We start from the raw sequence: 23,965 nt of genomic DNA, 5'->3' as shown, positions 1-23,965 counted from the left end.
CCGCAGATGCCGGGATCTGTATTGATCCCGGCACCTGAGGGGTTAATGGCGGACGCCCGCGAGATCGCGGGCGTCGGCCATTGCCGGCGGGTCCCTGGCTGCGATCAGCAGCCGGGATCAGCCGCGCATGACACGGGCAGCGCTCCGATGCCCGCGGTTATGCTTAGGACGTAAATGTACGTCCTGGTGCGTTAAGTACCACCGCACCAGGACGTACATTTACGTCCTGCGTCCTTAAGGGGTTAAAGAAAAATAAGTAGATAACTAATACAGATAAAGCAAGATCATACATATACAAGTAAGAAAGAGCTGCTGGAAGCTGTAAATCACTGTGTATGTCAGTGTTTTCCAACCAGTGGGCTTCCAGCAGTTGCAAAACTACAACTCCCAGCATGCCCGGACAGCCGCTGGCTGTCCGGGCATGCTGGGAGTTGTAGTTTTGCAACAGCTGGAGGCACCCTGGTTGGGAAACAATGGTTTATGTAGAGGACAGGAGCTTCTTCAGGGTCCTATACAGTACACTCAGTGTCCCAAATGGAGCCACCCTACCTTGGTGTCCAAAAGGAGCAGCTAACCCTGGCACAGGTAAGGAGTAGTACAGAACTTGTAGTTCCTCCCTGTACTGTAGGGGGTGCTACCAGACAGCCAGTCAGTGCTTGTACTTCAGTAATAGAGGTGATTTACCAGTAAAATGTCCATTCTGATTGGTCACTTCTTCCAGTTGCGACACGTTTCACAGATCTGGACTGTCTGTAGATTGTATGTTGAGTCTGGTTTCAAGTTACAATGGTCCAGAAAAGACCATTGTATGTTGAAACTACTGTATGTTGAGGCTATTGTAAGTTGCGGGATCACTGTATATATTTACTATGAGGCATAATGTTCTTTTTATCTCCCCCTCCTTTCTCAACTAGACGGAGGTGACCTATAATGGCCATGTTCAGACCCCCGGACGTTATGCCTTCCTAATCCACTACTATCAGCCTTTACAGCCCTCATTTACTGTTGAGGTTCAAATCCATGGAGGACGCATATGGCGAGGTGAGGACTCAATATGTAAGGTGGCTGCGTAATGCCTGTAACAATCCTCCTTTTTTATGATGGTGTGTATAACCTACAGCAGTAAAGCCCCCTCCGTTGTTTTTACTCTGCCAGGTTTAGCTAATGCTACCTTCTGCCCTCATGGTTATGGCTGCCGCAGCTTGGTCCTTTCCGAGGATCAGGCCTTATTAGATGTGACTGACAATGACCTGTCAGTCACCGTCCGTGTCCCTGATGGCAAGATCGTCTGGCTGGTAAGTAATGGATGGGCATACATGTCTTGTGTCAATGGACTGGTCGTCCAGCTGCTGCAATGTCTGATCAATTGTGATCCGTTTTGTTAGGAGTATATCCTGGTCATTCCTGAGGATAGTTACAGCTCTAGTTACCTAGTGGAGGAGCCGCTAGACAAATCTTACAACTTTATCAGCCAATGTGGAGCCAACAGCTTCCAGAGCAAGTAAGTCCTTGTCGGTCTTTCAGCTGATCATTGTAGTGAAATTGATGGGCATACATGTGCTTTAGAGGTCTCCACCTGGAGCGAAACTACAACTACAGACATTCAAACACAAGGGGGTATATTTATCAATTTTGCCTGTTAAAAGTTTATTTTTACCCTTTTTTTTTTTCGTGGACGTGCACCAAATTTATCATTTGGTGCAAGTTGTTAGTAATTTTGGCTCAAATGTTGAAATCAGCTGTTCACAGCGCCTTTTACACAGAACTTACCCCCACAGAGGACGCGTATTTTACCCTGTAGAGCAGCCATTTTGGAGTCCCTCCTGCAGTTTATCAGCAAGCGACGTGAGTTATTTTGTTTTGCGGGGTTTATAGCCACCATGTGAAATGGATTTTATTTTCAACTTGAGTAGTTTTTTTTCTTTTTTTGGTTACTTTAGTGCAGTGGTCTTCAACCTGCGGACCTCCAGATGTTGCAAAACTACAATTCCCAGCATGCCCGGACAGCCGTTGGCTGTCCGGGCATGCTGGGAGTTGTAGTTTTGCAACATCTGGAGGTCCGCAGGTTGGAGACCACTGCTTTAGTGCTTACCTTTCCTGACCCTGTGTGGCCATGTCCAATGCTGGCTCAACAGAGGGTGAAGGTTCCTCAGAGACAACTATGTCACAGGATAGTATTGAGCGGCCCTGGAGGCGTCGCTGCTTTCACCCAAAATTTTTTTTTTTATGTACGCCTTTACATTTTCTGACATTGCTAAGTGTGTTTTCCATGTGCAAAATTTCTTGGCGGTGATTTGCGCCCAAAAAAAACCCTAAAGGCGCAAAATTGCGCCAAAGATCTTTGGCGCAAATGATGAATTACTGACATAAGTTACGATCACACACAGGACCGTGTGCTTTTGAGAAAGGTGTAAAAATAACAGTGGAGAAGATGTGCCAAACTTTGGCGCAAAAAGACACTGCGCCAAAGTATTGCGCCAAAGTTATGTAAAAAAAAAACAAAAAACATAAATCCTTTGATAAACACCCCCTAAAGTCTATTAGAAAGTCACAGAGAGTTTTATTATATCAGTGGTGACCAACCTGTTCCTCTGCAGCGGCTGCAAAGCTGTCAGGGCATGCTGGGAGTCATAGTTTCACACAAGATGAGGAGCTACATGTAAAAGATGTATGGAGGGCAGTGCCACCTGGTATAGCAGCCATCTTCTCTAGCTAATGGAATGCATTGAGCTAATTGAGTCCCTGACTTATAAAAAGGGATTTTCCGTAATCTTTATAGTAAATGTCGCTTATTTTTTCCCCTACTGATCTGTCTCTGCTTTTCTTCCAGCCCAGCCACCTCTAAGTTCTGCAGAGACGCTGCAATCTCTCTGTCCCTTTTCTATAACAACGGAGCCAATACCTGCAATTGTCACGAGGCTGGCTCTCTGAGCACGACGTGTGAGCCATATGGAGGCCAGTGCTCCTGCAAGCCTAATGTGATCGGAAGAGATTGTTCCCACTGTGCTACAGGATTCTGGGGATTCCCTGAATGCAGACGTAAGTTTCTAAATCCTCCAAGATTGCGGCTGGTCCATCCAGAGTAGTCGAGTGCCTGTTGTACAGCTCAATGGTGTTTGTTGTCTGCGCCAACGAAAGTACATCAGATAACCCCGTAAGGGTTAAAGGGGTTATCCAGGAAAAAACTTTTTTTTATATATCAACTGGCTCCAGAAAGTGAAACAGATTTGTAAATTACTTCTATTAAAAAATCTTAATCCTTTCAGTACTTATGAGCTTCTGAAGTTAAGGTTGTTCTTTTCTGTCTAAGTGCTCTCTGATGACACATGTCTCGGGAACCGCCCAGTTTAGAAGCAAATCCCCATAGCAAACCTCTTCTAAACTAGGCAGTTCCCGAGACACGTGTCATCAGAGCCTTAACACAACTTTAACTTCAGAAGCTCATAAGTATTGAAAGGATTAAGATTTTTTAATAGAAGTAATTTACAAATCTGTTTAACTTTCTGGAGACAGTTGATATAGATATATATATATATATATATATATAATCTAAGTTTTTTTCCTGGATAACCCCTTTAATGTATCCTTCTCATATCATGTGTCAAATTAAAACATAAACTTTTAATATGTACTAAATAATATAATGATACAAAAAGTGGAAGGACTCCACAAGGTAAAAACAATATCGAGGTCAAACACTAATATCCTATAAACAAAGAAAATACCACTAAGGAGACCATATTATGGAAAAAAAACTTGTATCATCTTTATTAAGATATACTAATAAAATACAATAAAACAATGGGGTACCATATAAACAGTATGGAAGAAATAGTACAAAGGGTGGGTAATGGGAAGGGGATCCTGCTATGCACTATAATAATATACTAATAAGGCTCTGTGAGAAGAGAAGCATACAATTAATAAATAAGAACAATCTGGTAATGTCTGGGCATATGTATAAGCTCCACAGAACATATAGGAATGTATAATAAGTAGCAATATACATCACCCCCAAGGCATGCATTGTATGAGAATATAGTAATATAGCCAAAGTGCAACTTATAAAGTGCAGATATTATGCATACATAAAGCATAAGTCCCCATATCCCAGGTACCCACCACATCTCCGACGTGTTTTGCCACCAGGCTTTGTCCAAGAGTTCTACTGCTTCCATACGGTTTATGTGGTACTACATCTTTTATTAGTGTTCCTTAAAGGGGTTCTCCAGTGCTTAGACATCTTATCCCCTATCCAAAGGATAAGGGATAAGGTGCCTGATCATGGGAGTCCCGCCGCTGGGGACCCCCGGGATCTTGCACGCGGCACCCCGTTTGTAATCAGTCCCCGGAGCGTGTTCGCTCCGGGTCTGATAACCGGCGACCACACTGCCGGCGGCGTGTGACGTCACGCCTCCGCCCCGTGTGACGTCACGCTCCGCCCCTCAATGCAAGCCTACGGGAGGGGGCGTGACAGCTGTTTACAAACGGGGTGCCTCGTGCAAGATCCCGGGGGTCCATAGCGGCGGGACTCCCGCGATCAGGCATCTTATCCCCTATCCTTTGGATAAGGGAGAAGATGTCTAAGCACCGGAGTACCCCTTTAATAAAGATGATACAGGTTTTTTCATAATATGGTCTCCTTATTGGTATTTTCTTAGTTTTATATGCTTTTACGATAATAGAAGGTGAGTGAGTAATTAGGTTATTAAAAACACAGTCCCTATGGTCTCAGATTTTTGTATGTACCACGATCAGTTTCGGGGGTCCTGCTAGTGACACAACCTCTACAATTCACTGCAGCTCAGTCACATGCTGCTTAATAACCAGATTACATTTTCAATATGTTATTATGGCACTTAGATATTGGTGATTATTAGCGGGTGTTTAGAGTCTACAGCAGTGGTCTTCAACCTGCGGACCTCCAGATGTTTCAAAACTACAACTCCCAGCATGCCCGGACAGCCGATGGCTGTCCGGGCATGCTGGGAGTTGTAGTTTTGCAACATCTGGAGGTCCGCAGGTTGAAGACCACTGGTCTACCGTAACACTTGTTTGTGCCTAATGAGGGTTAATGTGCCAACAAAGGGGCATAGACATAGCAATAATATTCTCAAACCTACTGATGAACATTACTAATAGAAGCCGTCAAGTGTTTATATATATATATATATATATATATATATATATATATATTCATGTGTAGTGAAACATATTAGAACTTGCTTTACGGTTTCATCCATCACCATTTTTAAGATCTCTGCTTGCTGCCAGTGAGTAAAAACATTCTCATCCAGTAGCTAAAACTCTCACCACGTCTAACTGTGGAGGATTTGTTACAGTTGCAACCAGTCTACAAATAATGTGCAAGTAAAATGCATCCGTTTGGAGTCCAGGTTGTTAAGCTGTGAGAGGGTCTCTATTGGTTGTTTTTCTCTGGATATAAGCAATATTTTTTTTCTTTTTACTGACAGCAAGCACGGGCCTTTATTATTGTGAAGAATTTAAAAAATGTTCAGTCATGCAAAAGTTAGCGACTATTTAGTGGATTTACATTACGCTTGCCACTTTAGAAAAAGTGAGCCCAGAATGTGGCATGAAAGGCGTGACCACAGCGGTCCATTAAATTTCTTATGATTTGCGCCATAAATCATAGCTGAAATCTGCACCAGCTTGAAGCTGGCATATATTTTCAGAAAATAACCGCAGCAGGATTTTACTTAAAGGGGTACTCCACTAGCCAGTGTACGGAAGTAACGCCCCCTCCCATAGACTTGCATTGGGGGGGTGTGGTCGTGATATCACGAGGGGTGTGGCCGACCCCTGCAGTGCGAAAACAGCATTCGGAACATTTATTTCTGAACACTGGCCAGTGGAGTACCCCTTTTATGACCGATGTGCCATACTCTGTTTTTAGTAAGTTTCCCCCAAAATCTATTAGAAATGTGCAGGTTTTCTGAGTGTGCTTTATTTACATAAAACTGGAAATTCATGTTGGCTAGACACAACAGCAGCTCATATCTTCCTCCTGTCCTGATAATTTGCTACAGTGTATCAGGGCAGGAAACCTTAATTAGTCTGGACTCCAGACTAGAGCTCCCGGAGGATTGTCTACAAGTCTAGATTGGATACAAGTGTAGCAAACCATTGTGTTCCCAGTCTGTAGGTGAGAATAATGAATCATTTTCTGAGGGCAAGCAGATATCTTAAAAATGATGAGAACTTGAAACACACAGTATGTTAAAGATAAGGCCAGAGACCATTAAAGAGGTACTCCAGTGGAAAACTTTTTTTTTTTTTTAAATCAACTGGTGCCAGAAAGTTAAACAGATTTGTAAATTACTTCTATTAAAAAATCTTAATCCTTCCAGTACTTTTTAGGGGCTGTATACTAAAGAGAAATCCAAAAAAGAAATGCATTTTCTCTGATGTCATGACCACAGTGCTCTCTGCTGACCTCTGCTGTCCATTTTAGGAACTGTCCAGAGCAGCATATGTTTGCTATGGGGATTTTCTCCTACTCTGGACAGTTCCTGAATTGGACAAATCTGTTTAACTTTCTGGCACCAGTTGATTAAAAAAAAAGTTTTCCATGGGAGTACCCCTTTAATAGTATTCAGAATATTTAGCAGACTAGGTGGGCTGATCTGCCAATACACTCTGTGTTCTATTAGAAAGTTGTGATTAAAGGGATATTTAGGGTTTTTTTTTCTTTAAAAATAAAAAGCGTAGGGAGGCGGTAAACATATAACTAAACTTACCTTCCTCGCTCCCCCACTGCCGCCGCTGTCACAAAGCTTTGTCCTGATGCATAGCACTTCTTGTGTACGGGGTCGGCACGTTGCTGATCAGCCAGTTGGTGACTGATGTGGGACACCACTACGGCCACTAAGTGGGCAAATGTACATGCTGACCCCGAACACAGGAAGCCCTGTGCATTGTAACGGAGCTCTGTGGCAGTAGGAGTGTGAGTAGGGAAGTATAGAGGGCTCCCTGAGCCTATTTAAAAATAGAACTGCACAGAATATCCTTTAAAATTTGTTGACATACTGCACGGTCTGGAGACCCCCTTTAGGCAATTTTGAGAGGTCCCTACTCTTAGGGGGAGATTTATCAAAACCTTTGCAGAGCAAGAAAGGTGCAGTTGTCCATGGCAACCAATCAGATTGCTTCTTTCCTTTTTGAAGACACCTGTAAAAAAAATGAAAAGAAGCAATCTGATTGGTTGCCATGGGCAATTGCGCACCACTCTTCCTCTACACAGGTTTTGATAAATCTCCCCCTTAGTGTCTGGGTTTCTTCTTTGACTTATTATAAAACCTTACCCTAATCTGTTACTTACTAATGATTTATCCATCTTGTCTTTCTCAGCCTGTGATTGTGGGTCACGCTTGTGTGATGAAGTGACCGGACAGTGCATATGCCCCCCTCGCACGGTGAAACCAGAGTGCACAGTGTGCCAGCCCCAAACATTTGGCTGTCACCCCCTGGTGGGCTGTGAGGAGTGTGACTGCTCTGAGACTGGACTGCAGAATCTAACCCAACCAGGATGTGATATCCAGACTGGACAGTGCATGTAAGTGACCGGGCCACTACATGTATTTCATGTATTTCTGTGTCCATAGTTAATGATGACAGACAAACCATCCAGTATCCTGCCACGGTCGTGTGTTCCTTTTCTTCTCCTATATTCTCCTATTCTGGAGATCAACAGAAAGCCAGTCTGTATAAGCTGTTCCTTTTTGCAGAGGAGTTTCTTTTTATTTTATTTTATTTTTATTGTAGGTATATTGGAATAACATCCACATGGTTACAAAAATATATTACCCTTAACTATGTTTTCCATATATTTGTCAGCCTGATCCACCATTTAGTAATGACAAGCAACTCTGCAAACACATTGCTTCACTTATTTAAAGAAGAACTATGGTAAAAATTTACTTAAAGAGGTACTCCGTCCCTAGACATCTTATCCCCTATCCAAAGGATAGGGGATAAGATGTCTGATCGCGGCGGTCCCACCGCTGCGGACCCCCGCATTCTACCATGCGGCACTCACCTGTAACGGCTTTGTGACATCAGGATCTTCCGTCCCCGTGGTCAGGATGGTATTAGCCTGAGGGCCTCCAGCAGTTCCAGAAGCTTTTACAGGTGGGTGCCGCATGGTAGAATGCGGGGGTCCCCAGTGGTGGGACCGCCGCGATCAGACATCTTATCCCCTATCCTTTGGATAGGGGATAAGATGTCTAGGGGCGGAGTACCCCTTTAACTCCTGTCGATAGTGGAATAGCTGATCGCGGAGGGTCCAACCTCTTGGGGCCCCCCACGATCTCCGGGACGGGACTCGGTGCTCAGTGAGGAGCGCATATGGCAGAGTGCAGCACGCACTCCATTCATTTCTATCATCGGCACTCCCATATACATTAATGGAGCACGTGCCATCTACTGGTAGATGACACGCGCCCCTCAGTGAGATAGCCGGGGTCCCATCCCAGAGATTACGGATAGGGGATAGGTTAACTTTCACTGGAGTACTCCTTTAATACTAATTTAAAGTTGCATTATATCCTCTAGTCACATCCAAAGCTGCATTGAATTCTACGGTTTGTAATAGGACTGCAGGTATGACATGCCAGCTTAACCCTACAGCCCTTTGGGTTCCCATAATGCACTGCTTTGTGTTCATGGAAAACATCAGAAACTTTTCTTTGGCTATGAACAGAGAAGAAGCACCTTATCATCAGGCAGGGATTAGGGCTGAAGTTTTGTATTTTTTTTTTTAGGATGCAGCAATTCCATCTCTTTAATGCAACCGATTTGCTCTTTTAGGTGTAAACCAAACATCATGGGACGTCGTTGTGAAAAATGTGCTCCTGGTTTCTATGGATACCCCAACTGCAGACCCTGTGAATGCAACCGGGCAGGCACTGAGCAAGCTATATGTGATCCTGTTACAGGGCAATGTCTCTGCAAGGTAGGGGGGAGGACCTGCACTAACCACAGTGTCATGCATTTGGGATACCTTTCAAAATGATATGATCATAATTCTACTGGATGCACTTGGGCTGCTGGGCTTTTCTAAACATCTGCTATTTCATTTTCCATAATGCATTGCTATATGTTCAGGGATGTGGGATTCCTATCGCACGACGCCCGGGACATGCAGTTCCGGGCACCGGTCGGCTGAATTTTTCTGGCCCTCAGCCCGGCTTCGGGCAAGCAGGGCCGGACCTGACATGCACGGTGGTGCTCAGCAGTCTGTATGGAGCGGGCTCCTGACTCCTGCCCGCTCCATACTCTGCAGCCCCCGGCTGTTCTCAGTAGCCGGGGGCTGCAGCAAATAGCCAGCATGCGTTGATCGCCGCGGCTGGCTATTAACCCTTTAGATCACCGCTGTTCCCTGCTGTCCCATGGCTCTGTCATTGATAGAGCCTGGCTGGACTATCAATGGATCGCAGAGCACACAGATCAATGGAGTGCAATAGAACTCTATTGATCTGTATGAGGAATCTAATGATTCCTCCTAAAAGTCTAATAAAGTGTAAAAAGAAAATAAAAAAAAATAAAGTTTTAATAAAAGTTTAAAAGACACACATTAACCCATTCCATGTTAAAAGTTCAAATCACCCCCTTTTCCTATATAGAAACCTTTTAAACATAATAAAAATAAACATATTTAGTATCGCTGCATGCGTAATTGTACGAACTATTAAAATATAACATTATGTATCCCATACGGTAAATGACGTAAATGTAAAAAAAATAAAAACACAGAATTGCTATTTTTATAATATCCCAGAAAACAAAAGTTAAAAAGCGATTAAAAAGTCAGATCAATACGAAAATGGTACCGATACAAAAAACAGATTATGGCGCAAAAAATTTGCCCTCATACAGCCTGGTATGCGAAAAAAAATTAAAAATAAAAAAAGCTACATGGGTCAAAAAATGGCAATTAAAAGAATTCGAAAAAATTCAGATTTTTTTTTATAAATTAGTAAAACATGACAGAAACTGTACAAATCTGGTTTTACTATAATCAGTCCGGCCTAAAGTATCAAAATAAAATGTTAGCTCAACCACAAGGTAGATGGCATAGAAAAGAAAATGTATAGATAGATAGATAAAAAAAAATTGGTTGGAGAATGTTATTGAAAAATTTAAAGGTATCATTATAGTAGGTAGTTATGGCTATTATAGGGCGAGGAGGAAAACACAAGAGTGTAAAAGCGAACATTGGCCCGAACAAGTGGATCGTCATGAGGGACAAGTAGATTTTGCTCCGTTTTAGTCCCGTAAACAAGTAGTTTTTTTAATTATATTTCCACACCCCTGAATGTTCGAGGGAAAGCCTCTTCAAGGTTGGGTATTGAACTTGTACTAACAATGGTATGATACATTTCTGAAAACCTTCCTCAACTTTTTTTGATACTGAGTTATAAGCCTAAGTGCCTAGTGAAAATTTTAGAGCTTAGTCAGACACCATCCTATTGCTGGGCAGTGGCAGCCTTTCTTTGCCCACCCTGACCCCAGAATAGTAGGATTGATGATGTGTATCTCTATTTGCCAGAACTTAACTAAAATATCTATATGCCCACTGGATGGTGGTTACTCTATAATGTTTGGTCTCTATATATAGGAAAACGTTGAAGGCCGTAACTGTGACCAGTGCCGCCTTGGAACTTTCTTCCTGGATGCTGACAATCCCAAGGGCTGTACCCGCTGCTTCTGTTTTGGGGCCACTGATCGCTGCCACACCGGATCCAAGTATAGAACTCAGGTAGGGTGTATCCTGCCTTTATTAAAGTGCCTCCACTTCTGCTCTAGACTTAGACCTTATTTTACATGTTTTTTTTAGCTAAGTGACATGAGAGGATGGATACTGGTTGGAGGAGATCGCCAGGAGGTGGAGACCACAGAACGTGTTGGGGAAGGTTTAATTGAGGCTGATCTGAGGGATGTTCCCGATGTCTACCAGGAGTTCTACTGGCACGCACACCGCAGCTACCTTGGAGACCGAGTGAGTTTCTGCTTCTATAACAATCGTGAATTGTCTTTTTTGAGTTGAACTCCTCTGAGTTTTCTATTCTGTGATGGCAGGTTTCTTCTTACGGTGGGTTCCTGAGGTACGAGCTGAATTCTGAAGCCATCAGAGGAGACCAGATCTACATTCCCGTGGAGCGGCGGCCAGACATCATACTGAAGGTATAAAACTCATGTATGTCTTATTTTGAAAATTCTGCTTTCTTAGATCATGGACTTAAGGAAATGTTTCTTGTCAATCTCCACAGGGGAACCAGATGAGCATCGCCTTTCTGGAGCCAAGATATCCTTTACCTGGAGAGATTCACAGAGGCCAGGTCCAACTTACAGAGGTAAATCAATAAAGGCTAGTGATATCTGTGTATAAAGAACACTGTCCATGATGAGAGGAGCATCTGAATCTACAATTGTCTATCGTTGCATTAATTTGTAGAGTAACTTCATTCACATTGGCACCAACTATCCTGTATCCCGTGAGGACATCATGATGGTTTTGGCAAATTTGGAAGCACTACATATTCGAGCCCTAAATTCCCAGTCCTCCTCCATGGTTTCTCTACGCCAGGTTGTTCTGGAGATTGGTCAAGCCACTGGCATTGGAGTGAGAGCCAGCAATGTGGAGCTGTGTATGTGCCCAGCCAACTACCAGGGTGACTCCTGTCAGGTATCTTAAGTGTTTCTCAATGTTTTCAAGTCACTTCCCCCACTCATAAGACTATGATATGGTTGCCTTAATACATCTTTCCAGAGTGGGGGGGGGGCCTTCTCATTTAACATGGCTTAACCACATGTGGTTGTCCTATAACATATGAGACACCTGTCTCTCATAACTGCACTTTCATACAAGATTGCCCCCATAACCATGTCAGCTAACTTGCCAGTAGAACAGTGTCTATATAATGCCACCAACCATCTATAATGCTATATATAAGGATAACCACTTTACAATAGTGTAACATAATCTAGCTGTTACCCGTCCTCTATGAATTTCTAATTTGACTTATTTTATGACAGGAGTGTGCCCCTGGCTTTTACCGAGACAAGGGTCTCTTCTTAGGCAAGTGTGTGCCTTGTAACTGCGGCGGGCACTCAGACCAGTGCTTACCAGGCACTGGAACCTGTGTGGTGAGTTTTTATTTTTTTTAATTCTATGCTTACAAATAGGAACCATAATGATCCTCTTTAAACTATTAATTCCTGACCTCACCTTCTCCAGAAATGCCAACACAACACAGAGGGGGACCAGTGCGAGCGCTGTAAGGAAGGCTTTGTGTCCAATGGAACAGTGAATGGAGTGTTACATTGTGTTGCCTGTCCTTGCCCACTCTCTGTGCCCTCAAACAAGTAAGTGCCATGTGATTTTTTTAGTTTTTTTTATTATGTAATTTCTTATATGCCACATCATTTAACCCATGTATTTTATGTGACATCCACAGTTTTGCTATTGGATGTGTGCAGAGGGGTTCATCATTTACTCAGTGTCTCTGTAAACCAGGCTACGCTGGGGCAAAGTGTGAGCGGTAAGTGAACTGTAGATATTATTTATGGGTACTAAATGAAGTACACTGAGCAATATCACAGTAATTGGAAATGTCTTACAAATATGAATAGTTTAGTAGGAAGCCACCGTACATCTGCCTATAGCTTACTTGACTGCGATGGTCAGCAATGCAGTACCTTCATTCTCAAGACTGATGCAGTCACAGACCAACCTAAAGTCATGGCATTGGATTTTTGGATTGCAAATTCTAGCGCACAAAACATGTGACATAATTTGGGCGCAAAACCTTAGTAAATGATCCCCATTGTATTTATTATCTTTTCATTAGCTGTGCTCCTGGTTACTACGGGAACCCTATGGTCATCGGAAGCTCCTGCTTGCCTTGTAATTGTAATGGAAACACAGACTCTAACATGCTGTTCAATGAGTGTGACCCTCTATTCGGGACATGTACTGGCTGCATGTTCAACACTGCCGGGCCACACTGTGAGGTGTGTGCACCAGGCTTTTATGGAGATGCGATAGCCGCCAAGAACTGCACCAGTAAGTATGCCAGACTTTCTGTCTTATCCAAGTTTCTATTGACCAAAGTGACCGTCCTTATCAGGTCCTACTGACTCAGGTGCATGCACTGATACACTGTAACACGTCCTGCACCAGGGTCAGTTGGCACTTTTTGGTGATTGTGATGAATGAGTTTACTTCCTATTGTTATGCTCTATAGATTGTAATTGTTCTTCGTGTGGAACTGACACTTGTGACCCAAGAACTGGAAGATGTAAATGCAAACCTGGAGTGACTGGCCTAACCTGTAACCGCTGTGAGGTAATATACTCGAGATAATAAGCAATCATCAATGGCTGTATGTCTACTGTTGAGCACTATTAATTGCTTTACTTGTCTAGTGCTGTAGATCTTTTTATTAAAAAATATAAAACATTACAATAATAATAAACAACACCAGAACAATAATACAAACAACATACACCTGGACCATGTTAGTCCATAAATGTCCATCAAAGTATTTTCCGGTCGAGCCTCATTCTTACCAAGCACACATACCACTTTAATAATTATCCCACACGCTAATACAAACACTAAATATATAAATATTCTAACAGAACAAATATGTACAAAAATAGTACAAACTATACAAAACAAACAACTATGAGGCTTTTCAGCCACACACACCAAGCCCAAGTTCAGCGCCTGCAAGCCCTATATTATATTACCTACAGCACAAAACAAAGGACTAATGTGCAAGCATCAGCCCACCACCAAGGAAGGAGACAACAGGCTAAGGCACTTTAAAGGCAGAGCCCCTCCACAGACGAGAGGCCCTGCCAGCACCCAGCCTCTCGTTCTACAGAGAACGCACCTTCACCAGGTCACCCAGTATGTTCCTAACCACCGATTTTACGCTGCGTCGACACTAAACACTGTGCGTTCCACATGTAGTACCTGACCACTAAACTGACTAAGAATTAAGTGCTTCAGTCCCAGCCTCCAAGTTTTCTGAATACCCCATAGGCCCATTCCGCATAGGAGAGACTGGCCAGCCTAGGCCAACCAATGGAAGCACCCACCCTGTTGTAAACCTCTGTGTTAAAAGGACAATGAAGCAGAAAATGCTCCATGCTTTCCAGCATGCCTCCACACTCTTCGCGGGGACTCAGAGCTCCTGCACTTCAGATTCAACCATTCACAAGCGGGAAACTCTCTGCCCCTACATACAAGGTCTTAAGCCAATCAACAAGTCACTGTGTACATAGATTACATTACTTATCCTGTACTAATCCTGAGTTACATCCTTTATTATACTCCAGAGCTGTACTCACTATTCTGCTGGTGCAGCCACTGTGTACATATATTACATTACTTATCCTGTACTGATCCTGACTTATATCCTGTATTATACTCCAGAGCTGCACTCACTAGTCTGCTGGTGTAGTCAGTGTGTACATAGATTACATTACTTATCCTGTACTAATCCTGAGTTACATCCTTTATTATACTCCAGAGCTGTACTCACTATTCTGCTGGTGGAGCCACTGTGTACATATATTACATTACTTATCCTGTACTGATCCTGACTTATATCCTGTATTATACTCCAGAGCTGCACTCACTAGTCTGCTGGTGTAGTCACTGTGTACATAGATTACATTACTTATCCTGTACTGATCCTGAGTTACATCCTTTATTATACTCCAGAGCTGCACTCACTCTTCTGCTTGTGGAGCCACTGTGTACATAGATTACATTACTTATCCTGTACTGATCCTGAGTTATATCCTGTATTATACCCCAGAGCTGCACTCACTATTCTGCTGGTGGGGTCACTGTGTACATACATTACATTACATATCCTGTACTGATCCTGAGTTATATCGTGTATTATACTCCAGAGCTGTACTCACTATTCTGCTGGTGAGGTCACTGTATACATACCTTACATTACATATCCTGTACTGATCCTGAGTTATATCCTGTATTATACCCCAGAGCTGCACTCACTATTCTGCTGGTGGGGTCACTGTGTACATACATTACATTACATATCCTGTACTGATCCTGAGTTATATCCTGTATTATACCCCAGAGCTGCACTCACTATTCTGTTGGTGGGGTCACTGTGTACATACATTACTTATCCTGTACTGATCCAGAGTTATATCCTGTATTATACCCCAGAGCTGTACTCACTATTCTGTTGGTGGGGTCACTGTGTACATACATTACATTACTTGTCTTGTACTGATCCTGAGTTACATCCTTTATTATACTCCAGAGCTGCACTCACTATTCTGCTGGTGGAGTCAATGGCCCTGATTTACTAAGAGTGGAGTGTTTATTCTGGAGTGATTTCAATATCACACGTCTTTTTTTTTTCCGGCTTATTTACTATTCTGTCGCACATTATTTTTTGTGTCGCACGTTTTTTTGTTTCCCACTAGTCAATTGTGTCGCACAAACTCCGAGCTAAAGGAATTAGTTGTGTGAGTCAAAATGATTTAGACTTTGTTTGTTTAAAAATGTTTTCATGAATCAAAAGTATTCATGTGTTATAATTTTTCAAACATTACAACAATTCTCCTTGTTTATCAGCTTGGGTGTAAAATTGATTTCAACCTAATATTAAAAATTTGGTTAAAGAAAAAATATATATAAACATTAACTATCACAAAAGCATTCAATATTTTATTCATAAAAGTGTTTAACTGTACAAAATGTTTTCAGGTTATAAAACAAGTTACTTTCACAAAAACACAATGGTAAACAGTCCCTTGTTAGAAATCACTCCACCGCCTCTTGACTGTCGGTTATTGTGTGAGGCAAACTCATACTTTTTCTGGAGTGATTTTGGAAGTACTCCAAGTATTTTTTTTTTTTTGTCAGTAAAACGCCCATTTTTGCGTACAACATGCCTATTTCAGAGTGAAAAAAAAACACTCCGAGTGTTTTCTAAAGTGTCGGTGGTGCGACTAAAATTTGGTCACATAAAAAGTCGCACAGACGTTGTGACAAAAATTTAGGCGCAATAACCGAGAAAAAGAGTCGGTTGGACTGTAGTAATAGAGGGTCAATAGAGTGTCGGTTAGGTTTTTTTTTTCAGTGTACTCGTCTTTTTTTTCCTTGTGATTTACTAATCTGTCGCATGTGTCGTGTTTTTTTTGTGTCGCACGATATTAAATTCTGTTGCACGGGAATAAAAAGTGTTGCACTAGAAAAATAAAAATTAAACTAAATAAATGAAGTAAAGTTACTCTGCACAAGGATGTAACTTTACATTCATGATTGTTAATGGGTTAACAACCCAAAAGTTTTTAAAAAATATATATATATTAAAAAAAATATACATATATAAATTAAAAAAATCTATAACATAATTTAATCATAAAAGCGTTGAAGGGTTAAAAATGCTTTTAAAGTATAAAACAAGTAATTTAATCATGAACCACAATGGTCAGCTGTCCCTTCCTCAAAAACACTCCATTTTTCCATTTTCACTCGACCCCTGGGCTGTCGGTTTTCCAGAGTTGAGAAATCACACTTTTTTCAGAGTGATTTCACAATTACTCCGAGTGATTTTTCCATTTTGTCGGGTTAACACCCATTTTTGAGTAAACCACGCCCATTTTGTAGGTTAAATTAAACTCTCCGAGTGTTTTGGAAAATGTAGGTTGTGCGCCTAAATTTTGGGCGCAGATTTGGTCGCACGCGGGATGCGACCAAATTTTGGGCGCAATAAAGGAGAAAAACCATTGGTTCTCCTTTAGTAAATGAAGGCCAATGTGTACATTCATTACTAATCCTGTACTGATCCAGAGTTACATCCTGTATTATACTATGTACATGGATTACATAACATTTTTGTACTGATTCTGAGTTACATCATGAATTATACTTCAGAACTGTTATCAGAATTGGTTGCTTTGAAACGCGTCAATGAGCTTTTCATCAGACACCGATCTACCATATTAGTTGAGCTCCCACAAAGGATGACGCTTCTCACAATGTACAATAGCGTCATTGAACTAGCAGGAAATTCTTTGAGATGTGAGCTGTAAAGTCTGTGGAATAGTGAATGATGCTCTGGAGTGTTAAAGATGGGCATTACATTAATCCCATTAATATTGTTTTTATCTCTTCTAGGGTGGCTACTATGGATTTGATGGGTGCTCAGGGTGTCAGAGATGTAGCTGCGGTGAGGGCTCAACTAGTTCTAGTTGTGACCCCCAAACCGGTCAATGTCACTGCCTCCCTGGTGTAGCAGGTCCCCGCTGTCAGCAATGTGCCCCTGGTTACTGGGGCTTTGGTCCTAGTGGTTGCACAAGTAAGTGATGTTCTAGATGATTGGTATAAAACCATCTGCAGAACTACAACTCTCAGCATGCACAAACAGACTGAATCTGTTCAGGCTTGCTGGGATTTGTAGTTTTTTTTTAACAGCCGGGGAGACACAGGTTGGAGAACAATGAAACTGTGGCTCTCCAGCTGTTGTAAAACTACAATTCACAGCATGGTTGGGGGGTTGTGGATACCAGCTCATGACCTTGTTTCTTCTCTCTTAGAATGCCATTGTAAAGGAGGTTCATGTGACCCACGCACTGGGGAGTGTAAATGTAGCGACGGGCTGACTGGAAAGCAGTGCGATACCTGTAGTCGCCCGTATGAGGTACCAGTCAGCCATTGGCCAGATGTGATGAAGTGCGAGCGTGAGTATTATCCGCTTTTTATCTCAAATTATAGGCCTTGGGCTGCACTACTGAAAGACCTGCACATCCCGTTATGTCATGATAACCTTACAGAAATCCAGATCACCATTAAACTTGGCTGCCAAGGCTAATAAAGTAATGTGATGTATCAATAGAAGCATAGAGGCTCGTGACAGGGACATAGTTTTACCTCATATGGACAAGACAGGCTATAAAGCTTGGGGTTATTTAGAGAAAAGATGTCTTAGGGGCGATGTGATCACAATGTACAAATATATGAATGGACTGTACAGAGATCTTTCTAGTAATCCTTTTATACCTAGGCCGGTAACCATGACAAGGGGGCATCCTCTAAGTCTAGAGGAAAAAAGGTTTCACCATCATCACATACTGAGATTCTTTACTGTAAGAGCAGTGAGACTATGGAATGATGTGATGTCTGACTCAACAAACAAAGTCAAGGGGGGCCTGGATGTTTTCTAGAAAAATATAACATTACAGATTATAGATACTATATTTATAGGGACAGAACGTTGATCCAGGGATTTATTCTGATGCCATATTGGAGTCGGGAAGGATTTTTTCCTCTCATGGGGAAATTAGCATCAGCCTCATGGAGGTTTTTTTTTTTTTCCTTACTCTGAATTAACACAATAGGGCTTTAGGTTGAACTTAATGGACTCTTGACTTTTTTTTTAACCTTACAAACTATGTAGCTATGTAACCATATATAACAATATGAACATCCTTTTTGGCTTAAACACCAATATATTGGATGATTCAGATCTCTACAAGGTTTTCATGACAACGCTGCATCTTCCATAACCCGAAACTGTAGATGTCCTCAAGGTCCAGTAATAATAATAATAATTATTTTATTTATAAAGCGCCAACAGATTCCGCAGCACTTTACAATTTTGGGGTACAAATAAAGACAAGTACATTACAATATTACACACTAGATGATCAAACAGAAGGAGTGAGGGCCCTGCTCGTAAGAGCTTACAGACTACAAGCAGTGGAGTTGAGACAAAAGGCATAAAGTGCTTTATTGATACAATGGTCCAGCCATGTTTTATAAATAGGAAAGTAGTGCAGCCTCAGGCTCCAATCATATCTCATCATAGAAGTAAGAAGATAATTGAAAACATTGTTTAAAAATGCCTCTTCTTGTTGGTTTATGCCTACTGTAGCTTGTGATAGTTGTGTGGTGACTCTGCTGAAGGACCTGCAACGTATGGCAGACTTTATTCCCAGTATCAGGGACCAAATCACCAACTTGAGTATCAGTTCCATCGCTTGGACTCGTCTAGGCGGCCTCAATGTCTCCATTGCGAACTTGACAGTGAGTTGGTAACATTCGTAACTGTGATTTAATAGATCCGATATCGCCAAATGCTTATGTTGTGTTATTGTTCTTTATAGGATCTGTGGCTCCAATATCAAAGCTCCATTAATGGTATTAAAGATAAAGCTGACGATTTGGAAGATGATAGTTTTAGTCTTGCTCAAGACTTTGATGCACTATATGAGAAGGTGAGGCGGTAGTTTCCACAACATGACATCAGGGGCTGCTCTTATACTATGCAAATATATGCAGTGCAACCTCTATGGCTGCAAATTCTGGATATACCCTACTGCTATATTCCTCAACTTGTGGCTCTCTGGCTGTTGCAAACCTAAATCTCCCATCATGCCCTGACAGCCTACGATACGAGAAGCTGTAGCTTTACAACAACCAGTGAGCCACAGTTTCAAAACATGGATGCATTGGACGTTATATGAGCTTTGTTTTCCCTAGGTGAATTCAACCAATAGAACAGCAGTGAATTTACAGAAGGCAACAAAAGACACCAATCAGAAAGCGAGCGACCTGCTGAACAGAGTGCAGACTTTATACAATGTTTCACTGGGTGAGATTTTACATCCATTCTCAGGTGTTGACTTATTTTATTGCCACATCCTGTTGGTGCCCCTTCCCATGTATGGAGTACTGTTATACAGTGTATAAATAACCATAGTTAAAGGGGTACTCCGCCCCTAGACATCTTATCCCCCCTATCTAAAGGATAGGTGATAAGATGTCTGATCACAGGGGTCCCCAGCGGCATTCGTTTGGATCTCCCTGCTGCACCCAGCATTCGTTTGGAGCTTGGGGTGCAGCGCCAGAGGCTCGTGACTTCACGGTCACGCCCATCCTTGAATTCACGGCCACACCTCCTCAATGCAAGTCTACGGGAGGGGGCATGGTGGCCCTCACTCCCCCTCCCATAGACTTGCATTTAGGGGGCATGGCCGTGATGTCACAAGTGAGGCGTGACCGGGACGTCACAAACCTCCGCCCTGCATCGCCAGTCATCTGGCATGGAGCGAAGTTCGCTCCGTGCACCTGATGTCTGGAGTGCTGCAGCCGAGATCCCCAGCGGCAGGACCCCCACGATCAGACATCTTAAAGATAAGAAAATAAGATGTCTAGGGGCGGAGTACCCCTTTATGAGTGCCTACATATAAATGTCATTACCTATGGTGGCCAAAAAAATTATGCAATAATTTGTATAAAATGCACGATTTTTTACAGTGCTCACGTTGCAGTACCTAAAATGTATCATCATGCGGTACTCAATTACCACCTTTATAGTGAACAAATAAAAACACCATTCATAGAGTTATTTAACAACAGTGCTATAAAATAATACTGTCATACCATGTTAAGGTTCATAGTGGTCATCCGATGTGGCATCTTCAGGTCAGTAAGGATCTAGAGGTTCTCCACATTGGACTTATTAGAAGGGTCATTTAAGAATAATATGATCATAAGTTTGCCCCTGCGATCAGCTATAGCCCTCGGCAAAAGAGGCAGTAATTTGTTCAGTTTCCCTGCAGCGCCACCACAGAAGAAATTAAGCATTACACAATGACTATTCACATCAATGGAATGTCCGTAATATTGGACAGGTCCTGTCCTCCAAAGATAGAGATGTTCTTTGTAATCATAATCTTTGTCTAAGAGATGATAAAATGGATTATTTAAACTAGACAGCCCATATCAGGATCCTCAATTCTGTGTGTTCTTCAGGGCTGATCCATCAGCTGAGCAAGATCGGCTCATCAAACGCCAGTAACATCACATCCACCGATGAGTTCAGACGGATCATGACCGATGTGGAGAAAATGCTAAAGGAGATGAGAGACAAGGACTTTGTATACGCCAAAGACCTGGCAGAAAAGGAGCGTGAAGAAGGCAAAAAATGTACGTAGGTTCTTTACTGGAAGGAGTTCACAAGAGCAGTGCTGTGCAGTGCCACCATGCTTCTATGAGGTATTGATAGGAGTATCCATCTTTGCCATATGTTGACATAAGTAATTCTTCTTAGTGCTGGATCGGGTAAAAGCTGAGCTCCTGTCCAGTCTAAAGGCCAATCAAGACCAACTGAATGAGATCAAGAAGAAACTGGAGACCTTCAGCTCGGAGGTGATGGATTTACGGGACGCCATGAATGAGGCAGTGAATAAAACCATAGAGACTGAGGGTCTTAACAGTCTGAACTACAACAACTTGGAAGAGAACAAGGTACAAGACAAAAATAAAATCATGAGTAGAACTTTCACGTTTTTTTATCCATCCTAAGCTAGAACATCTTGACTTTTATTGTTGCAGCTTAAGGTGAACGACTTAAAGGCACAACACAAAGAGCTGCTGGGAGCGATCAAGATGGGAGAAGATGCTCTGGCCCAGGTCTCAGACATCTGGCAGATGCTAGATGACCTGAAAGAGGTAAGATGGGGCACTAAAGGAGACAGCACCTAGCCTCGTGTCACTCAAGAGCATTAAAGTCAATGGCTTATGATGTCTTCAGGAATATGAGAAGTTGGCGGCTGAACTGGATGGAGCCAGGGTCCGGATTATGGAGAAAGTGAAGAAGTTCTCTCCAGCAAGCAACAAGCTATCTGTTGTGGAACAGGCTGAGGAACATGCAAGACTCCTAAGTCAGGTGGCCAAGAACTTATTCAAGTGAGGCAATCTCCTTAAAGAATGGTTGTGAGTTATTCAAATTCAATGTGAAGTCTTACATACAATTAAATACATTTTTTTTTTAGTGCCATTGGAGACTCCAATCAGGATGAGTTTATCCAGAAAGCCATAAATGCCTCCAATGCTTACTCCAGCATCATTGACGCCATAAAGCAGGCTGATAAAGTTGCAAAAGATGCCAACCGAGTGGCTGGAGAGGCACATAAGGTGGGTTCTATATAGGAGATACCAGACTATGCAGGAAAGGCTAGATTTTGCATAGTCGCTGAGTAGAACAGAGAATAATAGAGCATCATAGAGAAATACCCCTCAGTTGTGCAGGGATATTACAACAAAGACATTCTATCAATGCTTACACCTTAATGTCTCTACAGAACATCTTATCAGAGGAGCTCGCAAAAAAAGGAAAAGAATTGAAAGATAACAGCTCAAAGTTGGAGGAAAGCGCCAGAACTGCCCAGAATGTATTAAATGGAGGTGAGTTCAGAAAGCTTTTATAGTTGATATATTTTCTTCCTGTTAAGTTATATTCACTCTATGTATTCAAGGCATAGCTCAAAGCATTGGGGTCCTGGTGGAAAATTTGTGTGACCCTTCCCCCCCCTCGATACTAAATAGTCAGGTGTCCATCATACCCACACTGTTGTGCAATGCATTGCCTGTATGTTGCCCTTTTTTAAGCTGCTAGGACCCTTTGGTAACCCTCAGGCACACGGGCCTGTGTATGACTGTTACCTTTGCAATACTGATACTTACACCAAAGCTCAATGCTCAACTCCTGTTTTAGTGACATTACAGTAATTTCTAATAAATCGCCAATGTACAACAAACAGGAGCCCCAGAACATCCCCCCCCCCCCCATGTTACCATCAGAGCAGTAAGCTTAATACAGCGCAACCCAGAGATATTGTTTGAAAAGGATTAGAATTTGAAAAGAATTTGGACAGCATTGTATTTACTCAGCTGTAGAATCCACAGGGTAATGTCTGTCACTCTCAAAATAAGTCATTTCTCTGCAGATCACGGAACTGCTGGCAACACGCTCAGTCAGTTCAGTGCCAATTTCACACATACAGGGGGTTTCAAATGACTTGTTTTAGCGGATTGTGTCACTTGGAGTCTAAGAGAGACTTATTGACCTCTTTCCACAGATGTCCTGAAGAAGCTGCTGGAAGCGAAGAAGAAACTTCAGGACAGCAAAACAAAGAAAGAAAAACTTCAGTCGGAGCTGAGATCTGTTATGGACAAAATCAGCATGACACGAGGTAAAAATCACTGCATCGTTTCCATCGCTACCGAATCTCTCCAGCCAAGACTGACCAGAGATAGACATTAGATAGATAATAGATAGAAGAGCAAAAGAGAGATGGATGTATAGCTGGATATTACATAGATAAATAAAAGGTACATGTAAGATATATAGATAGACATCTCTTATTTCTACCTTCTATCTCATTTCCATCTATCTAATGTATGTCTATCTAGCCATCTATGAAGTAGATAGTCCAAGATTAAAGCAGCACTATTTGAAAAAGGAAAAAGCCAGGTACAAGCAGGAAAGTACTTGATCATGGACCAATGTATATTCACAAAGACGACCTGTAGCACTACAATCCGCTGTAAAGCAGGTGCAAGGCCGCTTATTAAATTATACAGCAATAAATATAATGCAATGTTTTGACTGCTTTGTGCAGTCTTTTTCAAGCCTTGAAAACGACTGTTTGAGATATGATATGAGAGCTAGTAGGGTAGGTATGAGGTAGAAGCATAGTTTAAAAAGGTTGTCTCCGAACTCTGAGGCCTGCAACAATCCGGAGTGTGAAGGAGCCACAATGTTGCATCATTGCTCTTCACAGGCCTTTCATTCAGGCAGGGCCGGCTCTACCTATAGGCAAAATAGGCAGATGCCTAGAGCGCCACTCTGCCTGCCACAAGAAAGTTAAACAACCAGCATCCAAACCTCTCGTTCAGCCAGCAGCATGAGGAGGAGGTTTGTTACAGTGTGTCACCCCAGTAGTAAGCTAATACTTGAGGAGGGGCTTGTTGTCACCCTAGTAGTAAGGTTGGGCATGTCAAAGGGCGGGCCAATGGGCAGAGTCCAGAGGGTCTCAAAATTACCTTTGCCTAGGGTGACAAAAAACATTGCACCAGCCCTGCATTCAGGAGCCA

The 23,965-nt window shown here is 42.3% G+C and overlaps 1 protein-coding gene across 4 annotated transcripts in view; it reads left to right on the top strand.

The window, feature by feature from the left end:
- LAMA5 (laminin subunit alpha 5) overlaps nucleotides 1–23,965 on the top strand; it is a 145,956-nt gene that overhangs the window by 95,496 nt on the left and 26,495 nt on the right. For all 4 annotated transcript variants that reach the window (XM_056547604.1, XM_056547605.1, XM_056547607.1 and 1 more), the window contains 28 exons: nucleotides 915–1,041; nucleotides 1,156–1,295; nucleotides 1,386–1,501; nucleotides 2,831–3,039; nucleotides 7,372–7,576; nucleotides 8,830–8,974; nucleotides 10,640–10,780; nucleotides 10,859–11,020; nucleotides 11,101–11,205; nucleotides 11,292–11,375; nucleotides 11,477–11,707; nucleotides 12,058–12,168; nucleotides 12,260–12,387; nucleotides 12,480–12,563; nucleotides 12,873–13,087; nucleotides 13,269–13,369; nucleotides 17,201–17,381; nucleotides 17,620–17,763; nucleotides 18,957–19,108; nucleotides 19,189–19,299; nucleotides 19,565–19,676; nucleotides 20,840–21,013; nucleotides 21,138–21,334; nucleotides 21,422–21,538; nucleotides 21,621–21,775; nucleotides 21,862–22,003; nucleotides 22,171–22,273; nucleotides 22,948–23,061. In XM_056547604.1, the coding sequence (XP_056403579.1) occupies nucleotides 915–1,041; nucleotides 1,156–1,295; nucleotides 1,386–1,501; nucleotides 2,831–3,039; nucleotides 7,372–7,576; nucleotides 8,830–8,974; nucleotides 10,640–10,780; nucleotides 10,859–11,020; nucleotides 11,101–11,205; nucleotides 11,292–11,375; nucleotides 11,477–11,707; nucleotides 12,058–12,168; nucleotides 12,260–12,387; nucleotides 12,480–12,563; nucleotides 12,873–13,087; nucleotides 13,269–13,369; nucleotides 17,201–17,381; nucleotides 17,620–17,763; nucleotides 18,957–19,108; nucleotides 19,189–19,299; nucleotides 19,565–19,676; nucleotides 20,840–21,013; nucleotides 21,138–21,334; nucleotides 21,422–21,538; nucleotides 21,621–21,775; nucleotides 21,862–22,003; nucleotides 22,171–22,273; nucleotides 22,948–23,061 (4,006 nt within the window). The remainder of the gene's footprint in view (nucleotides 1–914; nucleotides 1,042–1,155; nucleotides 1,296–1,385; nucleotides 1,502–2,830; nucleotides 3,040–7,371; nucleotides 7,577–8,829; nucleotides 8,975–10,639; nucleotides 10,781–10,858; nucleotides 11,021–11,100; nucleotides 11,206–11,291; nucleotides 11,376–11,476; nucleotides 11,708–12,057; nucleotides 12,169–12,259; nucleotides 12,388–12,479; nucleotides 12,564–12,872; nucleotides 13,088–13,268; nucleotides 13,370–17,200; nucleotides 17,382–17,619; nucleotides 17,764–18,956; nucleotides 19,109–19,188; nucleotides 19,300–19,564; nucleotides 19,677–20,839; nucleotides 21,014–21,137; nucleotides 21,335–21,421; nucleotides 21,539–21,620; nucleotides 21,776–21,861; nucleotides 22,004–22,170; nucleotides 22,274–22,947; nucleotides 23,062–23,965) is intronic.

The sequence above is a fragment of the Hyla sarda genome, chromosome 12, assembly GCF_029499605.1.
Source record: "Hyla sarda isolate aHylSar1 chromosome 12, aHylSar1.hap1, whole genome shotgun sequence".
Classification (NCBI taxonomy): Eukaryota; Metazoa; Chordata; class Amphibia; order Anura; family Hylidae; genus Hyla; species Hyla sarda.
This window is presented reverse-complemented; position numbering and strand designations above follow the sequence as displayed.